The following is a 24489-nucleotide window of genomic DNA, read 5'->3' as shown; positions in this document are numbered from 1 at the left end:
AATCCCGTAGAATAGATGCAGGTCACAATTCTATTAAAAAAAAAGGTTGGCCCAATGACTCCTTACATGAAAGGCCCACCCAAGCTGTAACTCCCAGTTGATTCAATTGTTTTTTCAAGTTATATGGAGGTTTTCTGTTGCGTAATAAACATAGTTATGCTTATTAATAGCGGCACCTGAAAGTTTAAAATTGGCTTCATCTGATCGACACACTTTTCGAAGGACACCTTGTCTTTTTGCATTCAACATTACCTCGCAGAATTGTAATCGACGATTTGGATTATCTTCTAATGATCCATGAAGTAATCTTGGCCGATATATTTTCCAGCCCAAACATTGCATCAGACGCTCCAAGGATCTATGGGAAATGTCTAACTCACGAGAAGCACTCGCTTCTCATTGGGTCTTTGGATAAATACCTGCGCAACTAACATTCCATTGTCCTGGTTAGCAACACTAACCGGTCGACCACTTTTTGGCCCATTACAAACGGAACCAGTTACATCAAATTTATTGCGTAATATATAAATTGTTAATCTACTTGATGAAGGTTTATCAAATTCTGTAGCCCATTTCCGTCAAATCTTTTCAGCATCCTCTCTCTTCCAGTATTGTTTGATTATCCACTTCCGTTGGTTGGTGGTTAAATTATTGAAACGTGTAAATCAAGCTACTGAACAGGAAAAATGTACGATAGTCAGCTAAGCGGTGCTGGTTATAGTCACATACGAAATTCTGAATCTGAATAATATTCAATTATTCTACCTAGGTATGTGTTCCCTGACCCGCCGATCCGAATCCTGAACCTAAAATCAGGTATCCGAATTCATTATCACCCAAATATTGTAGGATCCGGTTCTAATCATCTCTAATTAATACTAATTTAGAAATATTCTGGGATAAAACATTAATATAAATATAAATGGGTGGCCCAAAGGTAGGTATACACACTTGCATTGATCAAGTCATTACTGTAGATTGACCTTTACTGTATATAAGAACTTATAGACTTCCACTAGTAACGTTCGTCCTTGTTCTTCTGTAGCTCCTACATCAATATCCTGATTCAATATCTTGCAAAGCAGGCGATTAATAACTGACGAAACATTAACTTGAAGTCTCACCTATTTCATCTATGTTTACTGTGCACAATAATTCACAATAACTTATGCATTTCCTTCGTGTAAGTTACTGTATACAGTGAAGATTAACCTACAGTGATGTAGTTCGTCCAGCAACGTTACTTTTTTAAAAACTATGCTGAGGAAAGCAATAAACCTTCGCCGAAACATTCATCGTGAGATTTATCATCTCGGCGACTTTCGTAAGTATAGTTTTCGTTAGCATTTTGAATAGCATCAGAAAGCCGACCTGTATAAGAGAGGTCTCGATTTTAAACAATGAAACAGCACATTTTCTTTATGAATATATTTTTAAAAAATACTTAAATTTACAGTATAGCATTCCATAAAAGTCCATCGTAAGATTTCATTTGTGAACGTTTTTATTCGAAGTAACCACAGTGTATGCATTATGATAACTTCTCCACAATCAAGGACATAAGTTGTTTACTGTTTAAAAAAAAAAATCGATTTGATGGCTTCAAGTTACTTCTGTATAACAATCAAAACTGTTATAAAAGGTGAAATTATGAATAGGGTACACAAGGTGCAGGGAAGAATTCTGTTATTGCTGCATGATCAGGCCGTTTCATTTTAAAGAAAGCTACAAGATAAGAACCTGAGATTATAAATCTATACCTCTGTAACGAGGTACATTAAAGAAAGTTGCCGATTCAGGAATACAAACGAAAGAAAATAAAGTAAGCTATTTTCATAGATTTGTAATCTGTTAAATTTGAACTGTTCTACTACAATAGTTAAAACTTCGCTGTTGTTAACCAAGAAGAACTTTATGTTCTAGAATATATTTCAAAATTGCTAACACATCATCGAAAATTTAACATTTAGTTTTTTTTTTTCTTTCTTCCTTATTATTTGGTAAATGCAGTTTTACAAAACCTTTTCAGTACAACGTAATACACAGGTAACACACTTGCACATTGAATTCCTTAATTGTCACTCATCGCTACATTTGTCCACACTGTGAAATGATCACTGGAATTTTAGGCTTATTATTTGGTCCCGTCGGCACATTTTCTATCTTTCTCATTACAAGAAGTCCATCAACGACTCGTCCAAATACTACGTGCTTTCCATCCAAAAAATTACATTTTGCACAGGTGACGAAAAATTGGCACCCGTTTGTATCCTTCCCACTGTTCGCCTGTCAACGAGAAATAGCAAAATTATAATAAATACATTACATATGGTAATAGACAAAAATTGACTACATTGGTACAATTATCTATACTTATAATTGGTTAAGCAGTAGGGATGTCATAATCGACCTCCATTCAAGCAAAAAAGCTTTACAGCTGTGTAGCTACTGTCAGTAGTAAATGTGAAAAGTCCGGAGTTACAGTTGCCGTTTTATTCTGGCGACCACAGTTGAGATCTGAATTGTTACCATTCCCTATCTTAGCAATGGATAATCATGTACTGTCTTATTATTATTATTACCCATGTTGCCATAGAAAGCGATACCCTGGCAACCGTAAATAAGAAATTCTAATACTTTAGCTCTAAATAAAGAACTCCATTGAGCAAAGAAAACTCATATTTGTTTAATTCCAATTGTAGGTAAGCGTGCAGAGCTTTTAAAAGCAGGTGGGTGGCCGTGTTTTGAACAAGACTGTACACAGTACAGTAATTACAGATGTATAACTAAGTAAGAACTTCGTAAATATTTGACCTGCAGAATTTGTAGTTTCCCATTGACTGAAGGATTGGATTCTTTAGAGAATTTGCAGTTACTAATGCGAACCACCGAAGGGAATGACAGCTCGGGAAATCTAGGATTAAATTTTTGAAGCCGTTATCAGGCTTATAAGCTCTGTCAGCAAGATATAAGATTCTGTCGGGATCGAAAAATTCTGTCCCGAATATATATCCAACATTATATCAGTATGTACCCAGAAAAAAATGCTTTCTACTTAGAATGTATCAATAATCTGAAACAGAAAGTAACACCGATATAACGATATACAAGGTGTGACAACTGACTTCATGAAACAGGTACGGCGGAACACACTGGTGGCGAGTCATAGCTATTCGCATTAAAACATGTTTTGACACGTTTGAACATGCGCTCAACTGACTCGCACCCATCTGACTGTTTTCATAGAGTAGCAGTGGAAATAGCACATCTATGAGTTGCACTGTTGGCGGATAAGACGCGACAGGAATCCGGGACAGAGGATTAACATTAATTTTTTTTTCTTCCTGAAAATTAGCAAAGTGCGAGTGTTCTATTACAACAAGTTTAGGGTAAACATGTCATGAGAAAATCAAATGGATGGCTGTTTAAGGATGGCCGAGGAACTGTTCACGATGATCCAAGAAGTGTGTTCCAAAAAATGCGAAGAACAAATGCATTGTAGGACAGAATCGGAACTTTAATATGATCAGATCAACGAATAAGTATCGAATGATACAACAGAAAGGAAGAGGCAATGTGGTTGATTCTAGAGGATTTGGAAATGGGATAGACTTCTACACAGATGATACCTCGAATCTTTCCCGAAGTGATAGTAGACAGAAGTATTCACCAGTTTCTGGTCCACAAAGTGATTTCGAAACTTAGCTAATCACTTTATTGCCCTAAGTTAGAGCCATCCGATTTTAAGCCTGTTCCTAAACGACACGGAATTAATGACAATCGGACATTCACCATGCAGAACAAATAAGCGTTCCAGAAACGAGTCCAAGGAGTGTTTCCTGCAGCGCCATAGTTGTCCAGCAAACTAAGTCGCTATTTTGAAGCAGAAACGAAAACATAATACTAAGAAAGCATTTAATTTTAAAACTGATCACACAAATTAAACTGTGCTACCTCGTACTATCTCCTGAATGAAACTTTATACATTGGTGAAAGAAAGCTTGAGATATTGGACCTGCTTTCAAAGAGAATACAGAATCAGCATGTCATAAGAGCGACCTTCGCAAACCCTGCACAGTAGCCATATGGATTTTGTTCCATTTTCTTGCAAAACAGAAGTTTGCTCATGATATAATATTGATGAAGGCACACGCACACCACGAATAATTTTTGTTTTTAATATTTTCAGCTACTGCCGAAGATCTATCAGGTCATTATATAGAAATGGCATTACAGTGTTTAAAAGCTGAGGTGAAAATCGTTTTAACTTCGGATAAATCTAAAGAAGGAATCTGACTCGCCCTACTAGCTCATTCGAGTGGAGCAATAAAACTAAGATCGGATGACTCCAGAGATCGTACGCAACAGTCCAATCCCAGCATTATGCTTACCAAATCACTCTGTCGTATCACACTTAGAATTTCTGCTTTTCAATTTGGTCAATGCTCTTTCCGGTCGAAGAATTATACAATCGCAATATAAAAATAACATTACAATATTTACAGAAGAAAAGTAGATTTTATAACTCCGGATACATTTGAAGTGGGAATATGAATTCTATCCAGGCTTACGTAATTTTGTTGTTTACTTTTTCCTTCTTCTATGGACAATTACCACTCACATCACTAGTTGTAATAATTCTATTACAGGTAAATTCAGTAGTTAATTGACTGATTGTTATTCACAAATCAATTCATTGAAAATATTGATTAGATTAACCACGTACTTACGTTCTGCATCATATTAGCATACGAAATCTTAAAATAGAGTAGGGATACACTACTTGTTTGCTAGATGTAAGGATACATTACTTGTTTGCTAGATATATCATAAATCAAATATGAACTAAGAATCTTACCTTCATTCGACAAATAAGCCCAACCGTACATATACGAGAGATGAATTCTTCAAATGTTTCTGCTCTCAGAATTTTACACTCCGATTACCCCAGTCAACAATGCTTTCATGCTTCTTATATCTCATTTTCTCTACATCGACTTTTTATTGTATCTCGTCTTAATTCCCTAGCTATATCTTAGCTCCAAATTCAAGTACTTGAAAACAAATATTGGGTGCATGATAACTCAACTCTGATGCTAGGGTCTCATAGTTTGTGGTGGACATCATCTCCCGATAGTTTTCTAGTGCTTATACCGTTTTCTCCCATATGCTCATTCCACCAATTCTTTTATAATCATTAACATTCATGAATCACATTCTCCATTAGCCTAAAGGGCATGAGCATGGGACTTAAAACTACAAATTTCATTTCATTTTGGGAACCAATGTTCTTCAAACAGTATTAACCATCCATTAAACAATATATGCCTTAAGCATCCCCGTGTAGCGTCGTTGCTAACACTTCCGCCTTTTGTGCGAGCAGTCCCCGGCTTCGATTCCCGGTGGAAACACTCGGTCGAAAACCGTAGAAAGATTTTTCAGGGCAATCATTCTGAGTGAGGTTTTCGTCATTCACACCTGTCGGGATGGTACCTAAATATATAATGATCCTAGACCGCTTTCTTCCTCTTCAATTCCCCGGTAGCGTGATCGCCGAGGGACGTCATCCGTCATACGTGACAAGCTAACATGGCCATAGATGTCGAAAGTCCAGAAACCTAAGCCCTAACACCCTGAACATCCACTGAATCATAAAATACATAATCAACAAATAGTTCTTTCCAATTATAACTGATAAACTGAAGAAATAACCGATTTTATATCATACCAACCTCTCCAGAAGCGTCATTCAGGTAGAAAAATGTATGTCTGTTTAGGGAGCAGTCGGTGGCGTAGTGATTAACGCATTTGCACGGTAAATCGGGGACCTGGAATAGATCTCGGTCCAGTTGTACACCATGTAGTTCTTCCTTAGCTACTTCCTTCTGCTCATCAGAATATGTTCAATTCCAGGATATATTTTCAGATCCCCTTAACTACAAAGTGCTCCTACAACAACATATGATATAGTACTTTTTTTTTTTCGTACCTTACAGACATACGATTGTACAGCAGTTAGTTTATATTATAACGAAAAAGGCATATTCACTCACCATGGATAACAATCCAGGAGCATCATGCTTCAAAATAAAATTTTCATCGGAAAATGTACCACCGCCGTAGACACTCATGACTCCAGTACCATCTCCCTGTATTAAATAAAGAAATAAAAGATAACTAAAGAAACAATTTGATTCATAAAAGTTTGACAGATAAAGAGTTTAAACACCGAATTTCACATCTTTAACTTCATCGAATTCCCACATTCGTTACCTTTTGAATAAAGAAAATTATTTTTGGATATTATAGATATTACTTCTCCCCCCCCCCCCCCCCATACACACACTGGAGTGGAATTATCTGAAACGCTGGAATAGGGGTCTTCGTGTTTCTAATTAAAACTCTAAATACCGCATTTCACATCTCCAACTTAAGCGAACCCTTTCATTCGTCAATTTCTGAATAAACAAAGAAAAATTTGAGTATTACAGAATGTCTCTCCTCACAAATTTTCGAAACACGTTTTTCCTTATTTTTATCGAAGAAATTATATGTTGAGTTTTATTTCTTTAATCAGGAATTCATGAGATACCAAGTTCTTGGGAGATAACTTAAACCTCCCTTACAATACGTGTTTTAGAAACTCATATTTTACCCCGCTCTTTCATGACAAATTCAATTTTCATAATTCAGCCTTAAGTAGTGTGGCCAAGGCGACGAAACGTCACTCTCTTTTACTGTTTTTCATAAAAATATAAACTTTCTTTCAACCCATAACATTTACTAAATATATTATCACTTTATAAGTGATTAGAAGAAGTGTTTGGCTTCGCACGGGAAGACTAATGTTTATGCATCATCGGGACTTTCATCAGTCGGGTTAGCGGTCCTGAAAACTACGGATTCGACACTAATCTCGGTCATTTTCAACATTTTATTTTTCAGCACTTTTTACTCCCTACACCCAGCTTATGCCGATGGGGCTGACGTTGGACTTAGACGACAACTGAAGTATTACTATTTATCTTAGGGACCCCGAGAACTATGGATCCGACACTAATACCAGTCGTTTTCGATTTATTTTTACATGTCACCCCCTTTCCACTCTTTAAGGTTGTCTTACTCCCATAGTATTTTTTCCAGATTGTAACTAATATGAGTGTCTGAACTTGATTTTAGAAATGAGTTTTTAGACCGAGTTTAATTTTCCTAACATGAGTAGATTGCGAGATAATCTACTTTTGGCATAAATTTTAAACCACTTCTTCACCTTCAGATCATTCTCTCTCACTCAGGTTATTGCTAAATGGCCCACGGTTTTCCAGATATTGGTGCTTACAAGTACGTCAAGCCAATGGTGTGTGTATTTGTAAAACGGACAAACATACGAACAAACCAATGGTCATTTTTATACAAGATAACAAGGAACACCAGACAACAGCTCCATAAAACACAGAAGAATCTGAAATGTGTGCTCTATAGATTGTATCGTTTATTACAAATGACTGCTTCAAGTACAGGTCGAAACTTATTTTTCTGTATAACTATCAATATTATCGTAACCCAGATCCTTTGAAATTCGAAGAACACAGTAGATGTTTGAAAATATTATGTGTTATTCCTTCCCATTACTTGTATACCTACACCTACACGCACACACATATACAAAAAAAGCATAGCGAAAAATGTATGTATGAATAGGTAAGGTTGGCAACTGAATCGAATACACGTAGAGCGGATGTAGTTTAGTATAATGAAAACTGCTATTAAAGTTGACCATTCATTCCGAGATTATTAACTACAGATAATTTATGTTCCACTAAAGGCAATTTACATCAGAAGGTATTTACTAAGCTTCAGAAAAAGCATAAGAAATTTATTTTGAAGTATTAGGCATTTTTCTTGTCTAAAGTAATATTATATGTATATATATATATATATATATATAAGATAAAAGAAATAATTTCCAGTAACTATGGCTTGAAAAATCCACTCCCCTGCTCGCCAGTGCCGAGTACTTTTTTTTCATTATCAAAAACGTGTTTTATTCCACACAACAAATAAAAAAGATGCTATATTTTAATGCATCACCACCAACAATAAACAAAATAAAAAAAGGTGTATTGCTATGTTTATTGTGTCACACAGTGATTTTTGCTTATTTGTATAAACACTGAGACTGCAAAATGGTGTGGCTAGTTTTTTTTTTTTTGGGGGGGGGGGGGGGGGCTAATACTTGCAAGCAAGATTTTTCAAGCCCTGCCAATAACCATATTTCAAATCTTAGCCTTTCGTATTGAAACCTTCATATATTTTATATATTTTAATAAAACTGTGTCCTCCTTTTTCTTTAATAAAATATATTACTTTTCTCTGTAACATTATCTCCACAACATGTGCGGTAGGACTGAGACCTTTCTCAAAATAGAACAAAGGTCTCTCAATTAAAATAATCTTTTCCTCTCCCACCCAGCTTAATACAGGACAAATCCATGTTAGGTCCCCAGTCAGAGTGCATGCGGTTCAGATTCCATATTTAATTCTAGATTCACGGTGCTGATGAGAGACTTAATAGAAGTACTAGCTAAGAGTAAAGTAATTTCCTTGCAGGTATAAAATCTGACTTACATTTACAAAATCGCCACCTTGTATCATAAAATCCTTAATGACTCGATGAAAAGTTGCACCTTTGTAGCCCAGGGGAACTCCATCCTTGCGATACTCTCCGGTGCAGAACTGACGAAAATTTTCACATGTCTTCGGTACAACGTCAGCAAATAATTCGAGTATCATACGTCCTATCTCCTGAAAGAAAGAGTTTTATTGCGTTTTTAAAGTAAGTACCGATATTAAATTTAAAAATAAACAGAGCACTATTTGTACATTTTATTTCTACAGGATGCTACACATCAAATTCAAACTACTTCTCCACATTGCTTATTATTATTATTATTATTAAGACACTTGTCATAAAAGGAAACAATTTTTTGTACGGTATATCTGCGTCATAGAAGGATGCTGCGAACGTTTGTCACAAAAAAAAACTTCAGGTGAGGAAACAGGTGAAAATTGTGTGTTGCCAGTCAGCGCTGTAGACAGGATAGTCAAATTTTTCCCAACCAAATGATGTGATGAGGTACTGGATTTGTCTGGGTGTGGCCTCGTATCATTATGTATCAAGGCAACTACCCAACACCATTTGCACAATTTGAGTTTCCTTCTTGATTGCTTCACTCTTCACCGAGCGAACACCTTTCCTATCCTAGAAAACCATGCATATGATTTTGCGGGTGGACATTATCTGCTTGCCTTTTTTATTTCCCTAGGGTTGCTGAGTGCCTCCATTCCATGAATTGATGCTTTTTTCATATAGGAGTGATTTGTCACACTCATGTCTCGTCACCTGTAACGATGTGCGTTAAAAATTCATTACCTTCCTCAACATATAGTGTCAAAAAGTCAGGGCAATGCTGGATCGTTTGTTCTTGCATTCAGTAGAAAGATTTCCTGGATCCATCGTACGCACAACATCCGATGTCCTAAGTGTTCTATCACAATTTTGAATTGACTGGCCGTGAATATTGTGCAAAACGAACGAAGGAGTTATAATGTATGTTCTGAATCATAAACGCAGCGCTGAGAAGGAAAAGCTTTCAAACGATACTTTCTTTAAAAATGGGTCACGTATATCAAAATAATGGAAAAACCTGTACTTTGCAATACGTAGGACATACGCATATGAGGTGCTAACAATGAGAATGCGTGAGCAGTGTCAACATGATGAAGCAAGCAGAGGTCAAACAAAATGATAGACTTCTCTGAGTTTCAAAGTGGCCAAATTGTATTGAAGTAAGTTATCTAAGGTGGCTAATGTGTTAGGTGTGACTCAACAAACAGTGCTGAAACTTTCAAAAATCATGAAAAGATAAAGAAAGAAAGAAAACCGGCGAAGAGTAATTGTGGGTGGAAGGAATCGCAGAACATGTGGGTGGAAGGAATCGCAGAAGAAAAAGTTTGTTACCAAGTACCGTAGAGCGAGAGTGCCAAAAGAGACGGTGGAACTGAATTACTAGCTGGGATATCCTATTACGACAATTACATTTCAACGGAAGTGCACAGCCTGAATATATGTAATTTAGGTTGTAATTTCCAAACATTCCAAACAATTTCCAAACGCTTTAAATGGTAAAGAGAATACAAAGTGAACCGCCGATGATAGAAAATTCTAACATGATCCGATACGTCCTAGGCATTGTTTATCCATGGCAGATGCCCAAATAAATATATGTTCCAACTGTCATATCCGCACAGTGAAACATGATGCTGTGGGCCGCAATTCGCACCGTCGTTTTTATGGCATATATCAGGACGCTGTATTTATATCCATAAGGTTAAGCCATCGTAAAGTGAATGTGCAACCAGAAATGCGATTCCATTCTACAAGAAATAAGTAGTAAGATACCAGGAGTGCATTTCTTGATAAAAGGAGTGCATGCTTATTTCCGTAAACTGGGACAGTACGGCGATACACCACTACGTTTGCAGAAAAGAAGGCCATTTATAATGTAACCATAGAATTTTAAAATATTAATAAATTGAACCATAGCTATATATTTCACGTAAAATATTCTGTGCTATTCCATTTTATGGAGGGATATTTATATTCATGAAATGTGAACTACCTTAGCAGGAAATGCACTCTTATTGCCTTAGATAGTGTTCCTTAAGGGAGGAGTTGAACTAAGTGCAGATTCACTTAAAAAAGCTCAGTATAAAACACAAACCAACTTGTGCTAGGTAGCTAAGCGGCATCAAAGGGACGCGTCCATGAGGAGCAGGCACGGCGAGTATGTGCGTAAAGTACATATAACACAACTAACTTACATTCCACTAACATGTTCACAAATCCTTTTTTCTTTCCTCTGCACCTTTTCAGTAACAATTTCTTTTATTTCACGTCTCACTTTACCGGAGTATCATGTTAAGCGTACAACTGATTTATTTCTGTTACTTAATGTCATATGTTTCTCGCATTTCTAACACACTACGTCACGGCTAAGTAATTCACAGTCTTGTGAACATTTAATTCTCTACTTTTCCTACTGGGACCCTAACGTTTTATCCTTTCAGACGTCAGGTAATTCAAGTTGCTGTTTTAATTTTCTTTAATAGTTGAACACGACATCACACAGTTCTCCCATATCTTAACATTTTTCTTCGATACTATAATCACAGCCAGGACGTTAATTCAGAAGCTCGCCGGAACGAGTTGGACACCTTTCGGATACTTTTATCATTACGGATTATGACTTACAACACTGCCTCTTATAGGTTCCAGGTGAAGATATACTGTACTAATCTATTCTAAAATTTACGGAACAAATTTCTAACAATTATAATATAAAATAGAAGATTCTTTATATAATCGAAACTTGTTGCGTTCTTAACTGTGAGACGTATCTTTGCAGAAATACAGTAATGTTAAGCACGGATTCGCCCCTGTAGCCATTAACCAGACTATAGAAAAAGAAGAAGTGAAGTCAGTGCTTACTTATGATGCGCAAACACAGAAGTCTTACACGTGAGTTAAGGGACCCACTTATTTGTAAAATTTCCGTAAGTAATGTGTTATATTATTTTGAGCACAAATAATCAAGCAATGATAACATATCGGGATATTACCTATAACGCCCTTAGTAATGTACAAATACATAATCCAAGAAGTAAGGTAAGTGTATGTTTTGTATTATCCTCGCTGGCGTATACCCATCGTCGCTGACAAGCCTGCTCCATACGGATACATCCAGCGATGGTACACCTGCTCGGTTTCTGCCCTAAATCGGTTAGATACTGTTCGTTGTTTGTAATGGCCACCTAACATAAGTTGTTAGTATCTTTTGCACAATGTGCTTATTGTGTACGTACACTGAAGACCTTCTAAAGTTAATCTGCACCGGAATGCTAGTCCACATCCCAAAAATAATTAAGATACATAGTTGACTTACTAAACGAAAAATTATGTAGCCAATTAATTTATGAGCATTACGTCTGTATTACCGGACCACACGAAAATCGACGAAAAGAGGGAATATTATTTAGATTCTCCCCGAAAAAACTAGGTTGTGACACTGATTCACTTGGCAGTGATTATCGTTCGAAATACAGTGTGGACGTATGAAAAAAAAAAAAAAAGTGCCTGTACTAAAAAGCACGAATATTATTTAATCGGATCAGGGAAGGAGCGCAGCATTAGCAAGCAGGTGCGCCCTTACTGAGTAGGCGCGTCAATGGCGGTGAGTATACGCATAGTGGATGGTGGATAATCACTTTATATGTCACAATATACATTGCTTATGTATTGCACAGCTTTGGGGGGATATACTAAATGCTATCTAATAATGTACTAAATTAGGTTAGATTAGATTAAGTTTGTTTAGATATTACTCTTTTTTTCTGCAGTTTCAATTCGTTTCTACACTAACAACAAACTATACGCCCGTTTAGTATACCATGCCTCTCACACAATTTCATCAACTGACAATCATTTTTAAATAACTCAATAAAACTCAAACAAGATATGCCACAACCTTGTCACTTTCGCACCATTTCCACACTACCTTTCATAACATCCTTAAAAAATGATAAGTCTACCTCTCCGCCAAATAGTCACTTTCGCCTCCACATGCAGTACCGCCAGTAACATCAAAAACCACAAACTAGTATTTTCTTAACTTACCGGGTTATGTCGGACAGACGGGGGCCCAAATTAGATAAAAAAAAAGAAGAAAAAAGAATATGTACAGTAGAAATCATCCCATGTTACGAAAAGGTAATTGAAGTATGAGCAATGTGAGATCGTAATAATATCGAAAATTAGTCTTTGCAATCATGGGGTGGGAAATGTGTGATATTTGCTCTTCGCGAATAATACGTTAGTGTGTACGAATACACAAATTGAAGTTTGACCGTTTTCAGGTATGGAGGGATCCTGTATCGGCTGCGATATTTCAATTCTGAACCACAACTAACCTAACCTGATGTATCCTAATGTAATCTAACAAAAAAGTATTGAAAATTTATCAGGAAGTAACAAGTTTTGGTCATAATTGCTGGCCCGCCCCCATCTGTCCGACATATGCCAACTTACCTATTCCCCCACCTGACTTCCACTCACTCCTCCTCACAAACCAAAATAAATTCTCCAATTCATGTGGTAAATTTTCTAATATTTGTCCGGCGTTAAAGCAGATAAATGAAATGAAATGAAATCTTTGAGTTTTACGTCCCACAGATATGCTGGCTAGGCTAAAGGAGACGGTGGCTGATATTTAGTATCTCCTCCAATCTTGCACATATAAGATTTACATTGTGTTACTTACTTTATAAAATATAGCTGAGTTAGGAAGAGCTAGCGAAGGAAGTTAGAAGCCCCCAGGGCTCTTGTACTACTCCCTTTATCACAATTTAGACAAAAACAAGGTGCTCGGTTCTGGAACCATGAAACGAGTTGGGAGAAATACTAAATGCCATCCGGAGACGGTGATGAGAAATTATGTAAATGGTGGAATGAAAACCCTGAGAAAACACACGCACACGGTGTTTGTCCACTACAAAATTCACTTGGCGCGAGCTGGGATCGAACCAGGGACCACATGCACAAGCGGTGAACGCTCTACCGCTGAGCCACCGCGGCCCCAAGCAAATAATTGAATTTATATGTGGAACCGTACAATAAATCTATACCCTGGTGGTTCCATGTCATAACAGTACGTTTTTATATGTGTAGGAGTACGAAATTTGTTTTAAATTTTCTCGCGTTTTACGCATGCTGCGGGTAAAATCAACGTGTATGTGTTGATTTTTTTATATGTTCCTCTTTCGAAATCACAACTTACGTTTCTTCCGGAAATTTTACAAACATGTCCCCATAAACTGGGATAGCACCAAATATTATTACTAACAATATTTACTTACGGTTGTACCAACAGTTATGTCAAAGAAAACAACTGGATTGTTTGGGTTTCGCAGTTGTGATTGGATTTGATTCCATGTAGGCATTCTTCATCCGTTGTTTCTCTAAAAAAAATGAATTATAATCAATGAAAGAGAATCCTGGAGAACTATTAATGTATATCAACGCTCCCACCATTAACAACAGCCGGGACGCGCTTCTCTTTTTTCTCTCTGTCAATGTTTTAATGCTCCAGGTGGGTGTCTATTGAGCAATTCAATCGATAAAAATGGGAATTGAACATTTACATATATAAGGAAGTATCGTCCAGGATGAAACTGAGAACTAAGTCAAAAGCACAATAGAACTAATCACTTTAGACGGAACACTAACTATAACAGACACACTAGGTTATATACCACATGCTACACTCCACTGCAGACCACTCCAGTGGTAGAGCGTCCACTTCTGGTACGTGGGATCTCAGGTTCGATCCCAGCTTGCGCTAAGTTGAATTGTGGTGGAAAAGCACCATGTGCGTGTAGTCCCTGATCGGTTCCAGCTTGAGCAAAGTGGACTTTGTAATGGATAAACCCAGTGTGCGTGAGTTTTCTTTTGTCCTCACGCTTTAATCATTCCACTATTGCATTCATTTCTCATCATCATCGTCTCCTTTAGTCTACCCGTCATAACCATCGGACGTAAAACTGAAAGATTTCATTTTTGGAGAGCACTTCACTGTTGTACACTTTGATCACATTATAAATCCTAGTTGTTCATTATGTAATATATTAACAGTTGATAAAGAACGAGGTTGTTTAAGTTAGCGAGTACAGAGTGAATTAGTATGTTGAGTATCGGATGGTAAACAGGCGTTAAAGAACTCTGAGATCAGGTGGTCGATAGAACCTCCATAGTAACACAAACAGGAGAGGCGCTGCTCATGTTTATATTGGAGGATGGTAGTCTGAACCGTATTGAGACGGAGTGAGAATATGAACAATGATGTTTTCGTGTCCAACTATGAGGAGCCCCTCATTTTTTTGTGGTGGAAGAAAGGTTCTATTTCCAACTAATAAATACCAGATCCTGATCATTGTAGTTGTTGATATGTTGGCCATTCGGTTTGTGGTTTCTGTAGCAACAGTTGGGAGATGGCAGGCAGATGCTGGTAGACGATTACTAGCGTGCCATGTTTGATTGCATATCTACTAAGGATATCACTGACTGCTTTTCCTAGGATGTCGCACTAGGATGGATTTGATGGTAGGATGGAGACAACTTGATCATTGTTGCTTAATATTCGAAGTTGTTGATAAATATTAATGTGTAGTCATGTATTTGCAGACATCCATGGGTTTCTACGTATTCCTTCTAGAGTACTTAGGCTGTTACTGCAAATGCCAGCTATAGGTAGATTCCGTTGAAGGACGACTTTCAATCTCGTGCCACTTGCCCAGGTTTCTGCCAGATAAATTTCTGTATTTGGGGTAACTCGGTGACTCTCTGAATAGTTAAGCGCAGTATATTTATATTCCTGCTCCAACCACAAATTCATGCTTAGTAAGCTGTTTGAAAACATCCGTTCAGATAAAAATAGTATTTGGGTGATGAAATTGAATGTGGTGTTTCCAGAGATGGCGCACTATTTGAGGCTGAATGGAGCGAAGCAGGTCCGTATCCAGGGGGTCTAGGGGGCTGGCCCCGTTAAATTTTTACTGCGCTCAAAATTTTCAGGGTAGGCTTATAAATGAATTATAATATGGTGATGAACTATAGTATGGCTGGATCGGGCCCCCTAACTTCTACCAGGCCGAACCTACATTTTTGGGCTTGCTACCGGCCTGGAGCGAAGACATTTGAATGGGACTACCGGTTGCTCAAATTTCGAAATATATATATAAGATTTGCATATTGCGCGTTATAACATGGTAGTATTGGTCCTCGATATAGTTGGTTTAGCCAACTATGAATAAAGCAGATGATAGATAAATCGAAGGTAACTGTATTTAACCTCTAGAGTCCTGGCACCAAGCGGTCCCCCTTTTTTTTTCTTTTCTTGTATCTATTGCTTGAAATATGATTATTGTTGGTGCCATCTAATGAACAAGATTAGTAATAAGCAAATGTGGATGGTTACAAAGCAGTTTCTACTACGATGCAAGCTTCAGAATAGAAGCAAAAACGTAAAAACCAGAGGTGCACATGTGTGCACCTATGAACTGAAGAGGATAATATTTACGCAAGTGTGGAGATTTCTATCGTATAAGAGATATAGTTTTGGTAATAATGATAATGAGGATTTGCAACGTATGCGTTGAATGAGATTTTTTGTTGGAAAATTTGTTTTCACTGGGAATGAAATGTTTCCAGCTTCTTCCATAAGTACTGAAGGTGCAGTTTTTTGTGGTCGAAATATAATTGATGTGATGTTCACGAATGTGAAGACGAATGTGATGTTCACTGATTCGTTTAGGTAGCGGGGAGAGCAAAATTTCGCCATAGTGGAATTTTGCGTCCACACCTTGAGTACAGACATGTTGGAGGGAGGAGTCCGTTTCCCAACCTTTGTGGCTAATTCAGGACATCCACTTGAAGTACTGTTAGGGTTTGAATATGATATTTCCAATTAAGCTCGGAGTCGAGATGAAGTCCAAGATAATGCAAGGTGGGTGTAACTTGTAACTGGGTGATATTAACCAGGAGATGGGTCGGATATTAAATATGTTTTCGGGTGAAGAATGGGCAAGATGATTTCGCCCAATTGACTGACATGCCATTTTCAGAGGTCCAGGAATGAAGTTTTAGGAAAGCGACATGCAGGATACGTTGCCTTTCTCCTACGTTATTAGTTTTGATGTATAGTAATAAGTCATCACAGTATTGTTAAATACGAATCATTCTTTTAAGTCGTTGGTGGAGAGAGTGTGAATATATTAAATAGTGTTAGACAGAGAACAGAACCTTGAGAAATTCCCAGAGAGTTGAATGGTATGGAGAATAACTATTAATGTATTTAATGCAGATGCGACGCTGTACCAACCAGTTATGAGTAAGCGGAGAAAAGGTGTAGGAATATGGAGGTGTGCCATATGAGTGATGATTCGATCGAGAATGATGGAATCATATATATGTTCTAGATCCAGCTTAACATCAAGTAAATATTGTCGATTTTGAAAGGCGTTCTAGATATCTACGTAGAAGAAGGGCAATGGATGACATACCTTTTCGGTAACTAGTTAATGCAGGTGGAAATAAAGTTATATTCCAAGTGTCAGTTCAATCTCAAAAACTTTCACTAACCAACGAAGATAAAAGTAGTCGGACGATGATTCTGAGCCAGCCAGATTGGTGTATGTGGTTTTAGTAGAGGGACTACTCCTACACCCTCCATTCCAAAAGAAACCGAACGTTTTAAAAAAACAAAAAAGCAATGTACATTTTGGAACAAATCATTTTTATTAATCAATGTATTCCCCTTCTGCATCGATACACATATTTGCACGCTCCAACAAGTTGTCAAACGACTTCTCCATGTCCTTTATTGGAATGGTCTTTACTACGGCGGTCGTCGCCTTCTCAATGGCATCAATCGATGCGTGCCACTTTCCTTTCATCGCCAAATGCAGTTTCGGGAACAGATAGAAATCGCACGGAGCGAGATCTGGTGAATAGGGCGGATGATGCAACCGAATAATGTGATTTTTGACCAAAAATTCAGTTACAAGTCGCAAACGATGTGATGGTACATTATCGTCCAAAAGAGTCCAACTGCCGATTTCGCGATATTCGGGCCGAATACGACGAATTCTTGCCAGCAAACGCTTCATGACGCCCAAGTAAAACTCTCCAGTGACTGTCTGGCCGGGCTGAACAAATTCTTTGTGGATAATTCCTTTTGAATCGTAAAAACAAATCAGCATCACCTTAACTTTTGACTTCACCAAGCGACTTTTTTTGGGTGTTCCTTCATCCGGCGCTCTCCATTCAGCACTTTGCCGCTTTGTTTCGGGCTCATATTCAAAACACCACGTCTCGTCACCAGTTACAATCGATTTCAAGAAGTTTCGATCCTGCCGAGCACTTTTAACGATGTCTTTGCAATGCGCAATTCGATCAACTTTTTGGTCTTCGGTGAGTTTGTGTGGTACAAACCGCGAATTAACCTTCTTAAGGTCCAAAACTTCGGTCAAAATGCGGTATGCGGTTGTTTGAGGAATGCCTAATTCCATTTCAATAACTTTCACCGACGATTTTTTGTTATGTTTGATGAATTCACGCACTTTTTCGATGTTTTCTTCCGATAATCCGGTTCTGGGACGGCCTGATCTTTCGTCATCATCCAGCGTCTCTCTACCCGATTTGAATCCCCTGAACCACTCGTAAACTTGCGTACGGGATAGACACTCATCACCATATGCATTTTGTAGCATTCGGTGCGTTTCACTAAAAGTTTTACCCAGTTTAACACAAAACTCAATTGCAGCTCGTTGTTTGAAACTCATTTTCCGACCGATGTACACAACACACTGACAGTTGAAACGCAATAACTTTGTTGCCGTGCATCCAAATCATGACATTTATACCAAATGTCATGACATTTATACCAGTTGTCAATGAGGGACTACGCCATCTACCGGTAAAATATTACAACAGATGGCACTAGTGGTACTATTTGTTTTCAAAAGTTCGGTTTCTTTTGGAATGGAGGGTGTAGTTCTTTCCATGAAGGTGGAACGTGTCGTTTACTCCAAATTAGAGAGTAGATTTAAAGCAGTACATATCAACCATATGGAGAAAGATTATGCAGTTGTTGATATCTGCTGGGAGCTGTGGATCGTCGAGAGTGTAAGAATAGGTTCAGTTCTTGGATAGTAATGTTCTTTAGGTTGTTGAAACTGCAAGTGGTTGGATGGTTTATCTGTCATTTAGATTTTATCAATAGAATAGTAGTAAATCAGTGAAAAACGCGAAATTTTATTTATATCAAGGAGTCTTGCCCCCTTCCCCAAGCAAGATGTTAGTAGGCAGCATGACAAGACGATGAAAATCGTCAATCCATGGCGAGTTCCAGCCGCGGGTAAAACTCGTGGAGGAGATCTTGTAATTTGATTTCGTAAAAAAGAAACTCCAGTAAGAAGAACAAGCAGCCTGAGGGTCAGTGGGGTAGACAGGATAGGCATTACCTACGGGCGCAGGGCATTTCCGTATATTAGGGGATGCCCCAAGCTTTTAATATAAAAATGCAAACTATGTAAATGGAGCCCCAATTTCTCGCGTTCTTCATTTCCGAACATGACAAGAATAAAAATTCCTGCTCATTTCGCTTGCAGTTTATTACATATGCATATCAAATTATTAGCATTACTATTGCTTATTAACACTACTACTGCAAAAAAAAAAAAAAGTCCGAATTTTACATAAGTATATTTTTAATAAGCAATATACCACAACGATACAAAAAGAAAAAAAGGCAGATACCCTCCAACTGATCATTTTCGGTTTATGGCTGTTTCTGCGCGTACGCATAACTTATAGATGGTCATGCATGGGGCCTATTCGATGGGTGAAGGAGCGCCACTAGGGATTTTGTGGAGTCCGAAGGCGATTGTTACGCCACTGCTGAGGGTGGAATGTACCACAAAATTGTTGCTAGTGATAATTTTGCTTCTTACAATCATTAAGAAGTTGTTTGCAATGTCTGTTCCTCCAAGGAAAATTTGACTTAGATATTTTAAATCGAGTTCGGGGTGGGGATCTCGAAGTTGCTGGAGAAGTTTGTCTGTTACACTCTGGTATGATTGAGAAATATGAGGACGGATAGTGGAAGATGGTTGGAAATGAAGATTGGGCGTGCTCGGAAAAGCAACTCCGTCATGTGTAGTTACTATGGGAAAATGATCAATGCCACCAATATATCCATGTACACTCCAACAGTGGTTTACGTACAGAGCAGAACTGATGTTGGTGATGTCAGGTGCACTAGGATGTCCATTCAGATTCGGGAGGCGATTTCTCTAGTGTGTGGTTTCTTGATCTGAGTGTTTGGTTTTCACCTGCATTTTTGTGTGGGCCTCAAAAGAGTCGGATCGTGGTTTCTTCACTTGTGTGTGTTCTGTTTCTCTGCGTGTGTGGTAAGCTGAGCTTCTAGTGATGGGACACTCTACGTTGGTTGTCATTGTACTTTCCCGGAATTCTTGCTCGCGAGCCAAAATCTGAACCTTTGAAGGTCATAAAGAAAATATCCCTTGACGCCTCTGTTATGAAGAACATTCTGTAGTTGTAATTTCCTTTCCATACTACATGGAATTTTCTTGGTCAATCTTCCTTCCGGTAAATGTGATAACGTCCTTCTGGGCAAGTATGCTACTAACTTTTTCTGGATGGTCACTGCAGTAATTTTTAGAATCTACACCTATTTTGGTTGCTTCCATGGCTTGAGAATATTTCTCTCCAGGAACGGATAGGCATTATTAGAGGGGCGCGGGCGCTTTCTCCCCGCAAGGGCTACTAAGATATAAATGTCACAAATCAAGTTGCACAGTTTCCTTTCTACAGTAAGTCAATAAATAGTATTTACAATTAACAATTAAAACCCTATATTACATGAAGTTCAAGAAGTACGTATACTTTAATACAAAATTAGCAGATGTTTTAGTGTACTAGTTTTCGATGCTACTGTTTCTATCGCCTTTTCATTCGAAATATTTTTTTAAAATAAATCTTTTTCAATAGACGTCCTCATAAATCTTTTCATATGTTCCTGCGACATGCTACTCGTTAACCTATTTTTAATGTATTTCAGTTTTGAAAAACTTCTTTCACAATGCTACTTGAGTTATAAGCAAAGTCAACAAAAATGTATATGCTAGTAGCAAACCTGGACAAATATTAATGTACAAATTACAATTCTGCAAAATTCAAAAGCAGCAAATTGGACAATTTTGTAACACGTTTTGTATTCGCTCTTTAGAGTCCTCTTTTATCAATGAGTTTCAGCACCGGGAATGTCATATCAGATTTTGCTTGGGGAAGGGGGCAAGACTCCTTGATATAAATAAAATTTCGCGTTTTTCACTGATCTACTACTATTCTATTGATAAAATCTATATAAATCTCAAACTCAGGGGAGAGGCAAATTGCACCTATGCCTCCCTTAAATTACGCCCCTGTTCAGCACTTTGACAACTCAATACATTACCTGTCTGTTCTTCTCAACCTGATACTGCCGTTGTTTTACCTGTTCATGAGGAAGTAGTTTCTTAACACCATATTTTATTTTGTTAGAAATGTAAACATCCATACTAGTCTAATGTATTTTGGAAGACTCGTGTTCTCTTATTCGCTGTTAAACTTGTTATGTTTGTCACGTACAGAACCTTAAAGATACATGTTTGTTCGATCTGGAGAATAAGCTGTGTACACGCTGCAAAAAAGCATTTTGAGCTGGACAATATGACAGCCAAGCCTTCTTGGTGCCATCTGCTCGTTTATAAGCAAATTCAGGATTAAAAGGTATGCTTTGTTTCAGTTGATGATGATGGAACTCAAAAACTTGAAGATATCATTCCAGGCCCGTAGCCAGCTCAAAAATTCAGGGGGAGGGCGGTAGAAGGTAGGGGGACCGACCCAATCATATTATACTTCATCACCATATTATAGTTCATTTGCAAGCCTACCGTGAAACTTTTAGGGGGCCAGCCAAAGTTTAGGGGGGCCGGCCCTCCTAGCCCCCTGTGGATACGGGCCTGTATCATTCCCTTGTGGACGTATGAAGTAGTTCATTGCTCTGTTTTCTCTTGCATCACGCCTTTCAATGTTTTCACTGACTTCCGAGTGGAATCACTAGAAGTGGAGTTTTTCTGTTAATTTTTTTCTTTGACAGCAACATTCATAGCTGATGTTGGAAGCGCACTAATTTTAAGATTCATGGAAGTGTATCCTTCTTGTTCATTTTCCACTCTGTCAATGACATTCGTAGTTGATGTGGTGGGAGCACCAATTTCAGCATTCATGAAACTAAAATTTTACTGTTCATTTTCCACTCTGACAAAACATTCGTAGTAGATGAGGTATGATCGCTAAGTTCAATAGTATTCAGTTTGTTGGCAGTGAGTCAGTGGTTGATAGTTTTACAGGTTTGGAGGCACGAAATTAGGATGTGAGCCTTTTGCAGGTATCAGTATCTGTTTCTAGTAGCTTTGCTTTCTTTCCACAACGCCACATCGATTTTCACAATTTAAACTTTGGTTCATTCAGTCCAAAATTTCCCTTTATATATTACATCTTGGGGGCTCTTCATTGAGGGAGGAGCACCGGCGACGCCCGGTAACCCGGTGGTCCTATCCGCCCTTGTTTCTCTCAGCATAGCTTCTCTTCTTGTTGTGTCCCCTGATTACTGCTGGTCATATTCTCTTGTGCGTCCATCTTTCTCTTTCTCTTTTGGGCCTTATGCAGAGTCGTTTTGACGTATGATTAAAACCATACTAATCGCCTGCCTATTGCATGAAATATACTCGAACTCTTTAGTATTCACTAATCACGTGTCATTACGACTCTGCATAAGGTCGCGCTTCATTGTATCCGAATGCGAATGCGATCTGCGAATTCATGTGCCTCTACTACATCCGAAGTTTTGTGAATGCGAATCAAGTTGCAATGTCTCTTTCAAACCTTCGATGTGAAATATTTTTGCTTCAAAATTCATATCTCAAAGTTTTCAGAGCAATAATAATAATACTAATAATAATAATAATAATAACAATAATAATAATAATAATATCTATTAATTTCCTTTGTGTGCAAAATAGAGTGAATGTCGCTCCTGTTATTATTATGCTTCTATGGTAACCGCTATTTTCACTTTAAAATAAATTAACTAAATAAAATTAGAGATTGCAAAATCAACCAATTTCTAAGAAAATTTTCTCCATGAGTAAAAAACCAATTTTTGCTATTTCAAACATATTAGTCAATAATTACATGTATTCGTAAATTCATTATTTGAGGAACAATGAGGTATTAATTAAATATTCATATTTTAAAGAAAAAACAAAAAGAATACATACCTTCCACTCCAAGTTCTTTACTTACAACTCCCCGTAATTTGTTCACGACTTATGGTTTGTGGTAATTTGGATGAGCCTGGATCCACAATGGAACTTTATCAAAAACACAATTTATTAAATCATCAACATTTATTTGTTTTTATTTTTATTTTCATCTCCGCACCTCACAACGTCGTACGCTTTCACGCAAAACAAACTTTCTTCTCTCATGTAGCGCTCAATTTCTCTGCAGACAACTCTCCATTCGCATGAATTCGGACGAACAATCCCAGCATGTTGGGATCGTTCGCATTCGCATCTTTTCGTCGGTTTTCGCTATTCGCAGGTCGGAACTAGTCGAGGGACTCCAATTTATTTGCACGTGCTGGGAAATTCGCATTCGCATTCGCATTCGCAATTGCATTCGGAAGCAATGGTGGGGCGGCCAAAGGTCCATCTTTTTTAATTGCCTTGGAGGCAGGAGTTAAAATTTTCTTGAAGAAGAGAAAAAAGAAGAAGAAAACGATACGAGACAGTGAACAGTAGCACACAAACACACACGCATGGAATTGTGCATTCGAAGTGCGTGAAATGTGGACCATGTTTTCAAATCTGTAAATAGTTACATATTTCTAGTAATATAAGAAATGGGTCGAAAGGCAAATTTTGCAGAGAAACCAAAACGAGGGCCTGGAAGAAAAGCTCGCAAGCAAAAAGATCCTATTTTCCCAAAACACCTCAGTAAGTACGATAACTATATTTGAACCAATCTTCAGTAGTTTTTTCGCGTTCGTACTGTTTAAAAGAAATGTAAAGTATCGTACAGATCAAGATTCCAAAATCAAATTCGTTTAATAGCAAAACATTTCATTCTGGAAATAACATAAATGCCTTAAAGAATCTCCCGTTGGCGCATGTCTGTATCTTTTTTAGTAGGTAATGTTTAGAGGCACCACCAGATACAAGTTATTTTCCTAGCTCCTGGCCAAATAATTGTGTAGGTTGATAATACGAGCGTAAACTGTCTGCAGGGTATACTTTGCAGATATTAACTACAATGTTTACTCAAGAAATTGCTTGAAAATATAATTTCTCTTCCTCTGACATGCACATAATTAAGGTGTTTCGCCTTGAGTGCCGTGTATGCAAGTTAACTTTTTTTTGAAGTATGAGGAAATTTGTTGTCATTAGCTTAGACAGTGTTTCTTATGAATTCCTCAGTGCACATGCACTTGACCGTTTTGAGTGTAAATACTGTCCAAGATATGCTATAGAAACTAAAGTAAAGTGTAAAAATACAAAGCGATCTGTGCTAGGTGACTCGCGGAAAAGCACGAGAGCTATCTAACAGAGTCAATGCAAGAGTGCAGCAGAGGACCCGAGTGGCAGCGAGATAGCGGGCACTTTCAACTGTGTTTGTTTATGCGTATACCCACCGAAGCTAACGCGCCTACTCGCTACGAATCTATTCCTTGCTACCTCTTGGGACCC

General features: G+C 37.8%; 2 protein-coding genes across 3 annotated transcripts in view; one reads left to right on the top strand and one right to left on the bottom strand.

Moving 5' to 3' along the window:
- Positions 1-1794: 1794 nt before the first annotated feature.
- LOC145671001 (peptidyl-prolyl cis-trans isomerase H) lies at positions 1795-14447 on the bottom strand. Of its 2 annotated transcripts, none has more exons than XM_081739640.1 (4): positions 14371-14447; positions 8629-8805; positions 6054-6149; positions 1795-2286 (listed from the first exon to the last, which is right to left on the bottom strand). In XM_081739640.1, exons 2-4 carry the CDS (start codon positions 8791-8793, stop codon positions 2089-2091), a joined length of 459 nt encoding a protein of 152 aa, XP_081595766.1. In that variant the 5' UTR covers positions 8794-8805; positions 14371-14447; the 3' UTR covers positions 1795-2088. The 2 variants fall into 2 exon arrangements, with proteins under 2 accessions (XP_081595766.1, XP_081595765.1); XM_081739639.1 differs by lacking the exon at positions 14371-14447 and adding an exon at positions 13975-14179.
- Positions 14448-23519: 9072 nt separating this feature from the next.
- LOC145671000 (uncharacterized) overlaps positions 23520-24489 on the top strand; it is a 51354-nt gene continuing 50384 nt past the window's right edge. The window contains exon 1 of the mRNA XM_081739638.1: positions 23520-23739. Coding sequence (XP_081595764.1) covers positions 23646-23739 — 94 coding nt within the window. The 5' untranslated portion in view covers positions 23520-23645. The remainder of the gene's footprint in view (positions 23740-24489) is intronic.

The sequence above is a fragment of the Thermobia domestica genome, chromosome 15, assembly GCF_964235325.1.
Source record: "Thermobia domestica chromosome 15, izTheDome1.hap1.1, whole genome shotgun sequence".
Classification (NCBI taxonomy): Eukaryota; Metazoa; Arthropoda; class Insecta; order Zygentoma; family Lepismatidae; genus Thermobia; species Thermobia domestica.
The sequence above is the reverse complement of the archived record's forward strand: the minus strand, read 5'-3'. Positions and strand labels throughout refer to the sequence as shown.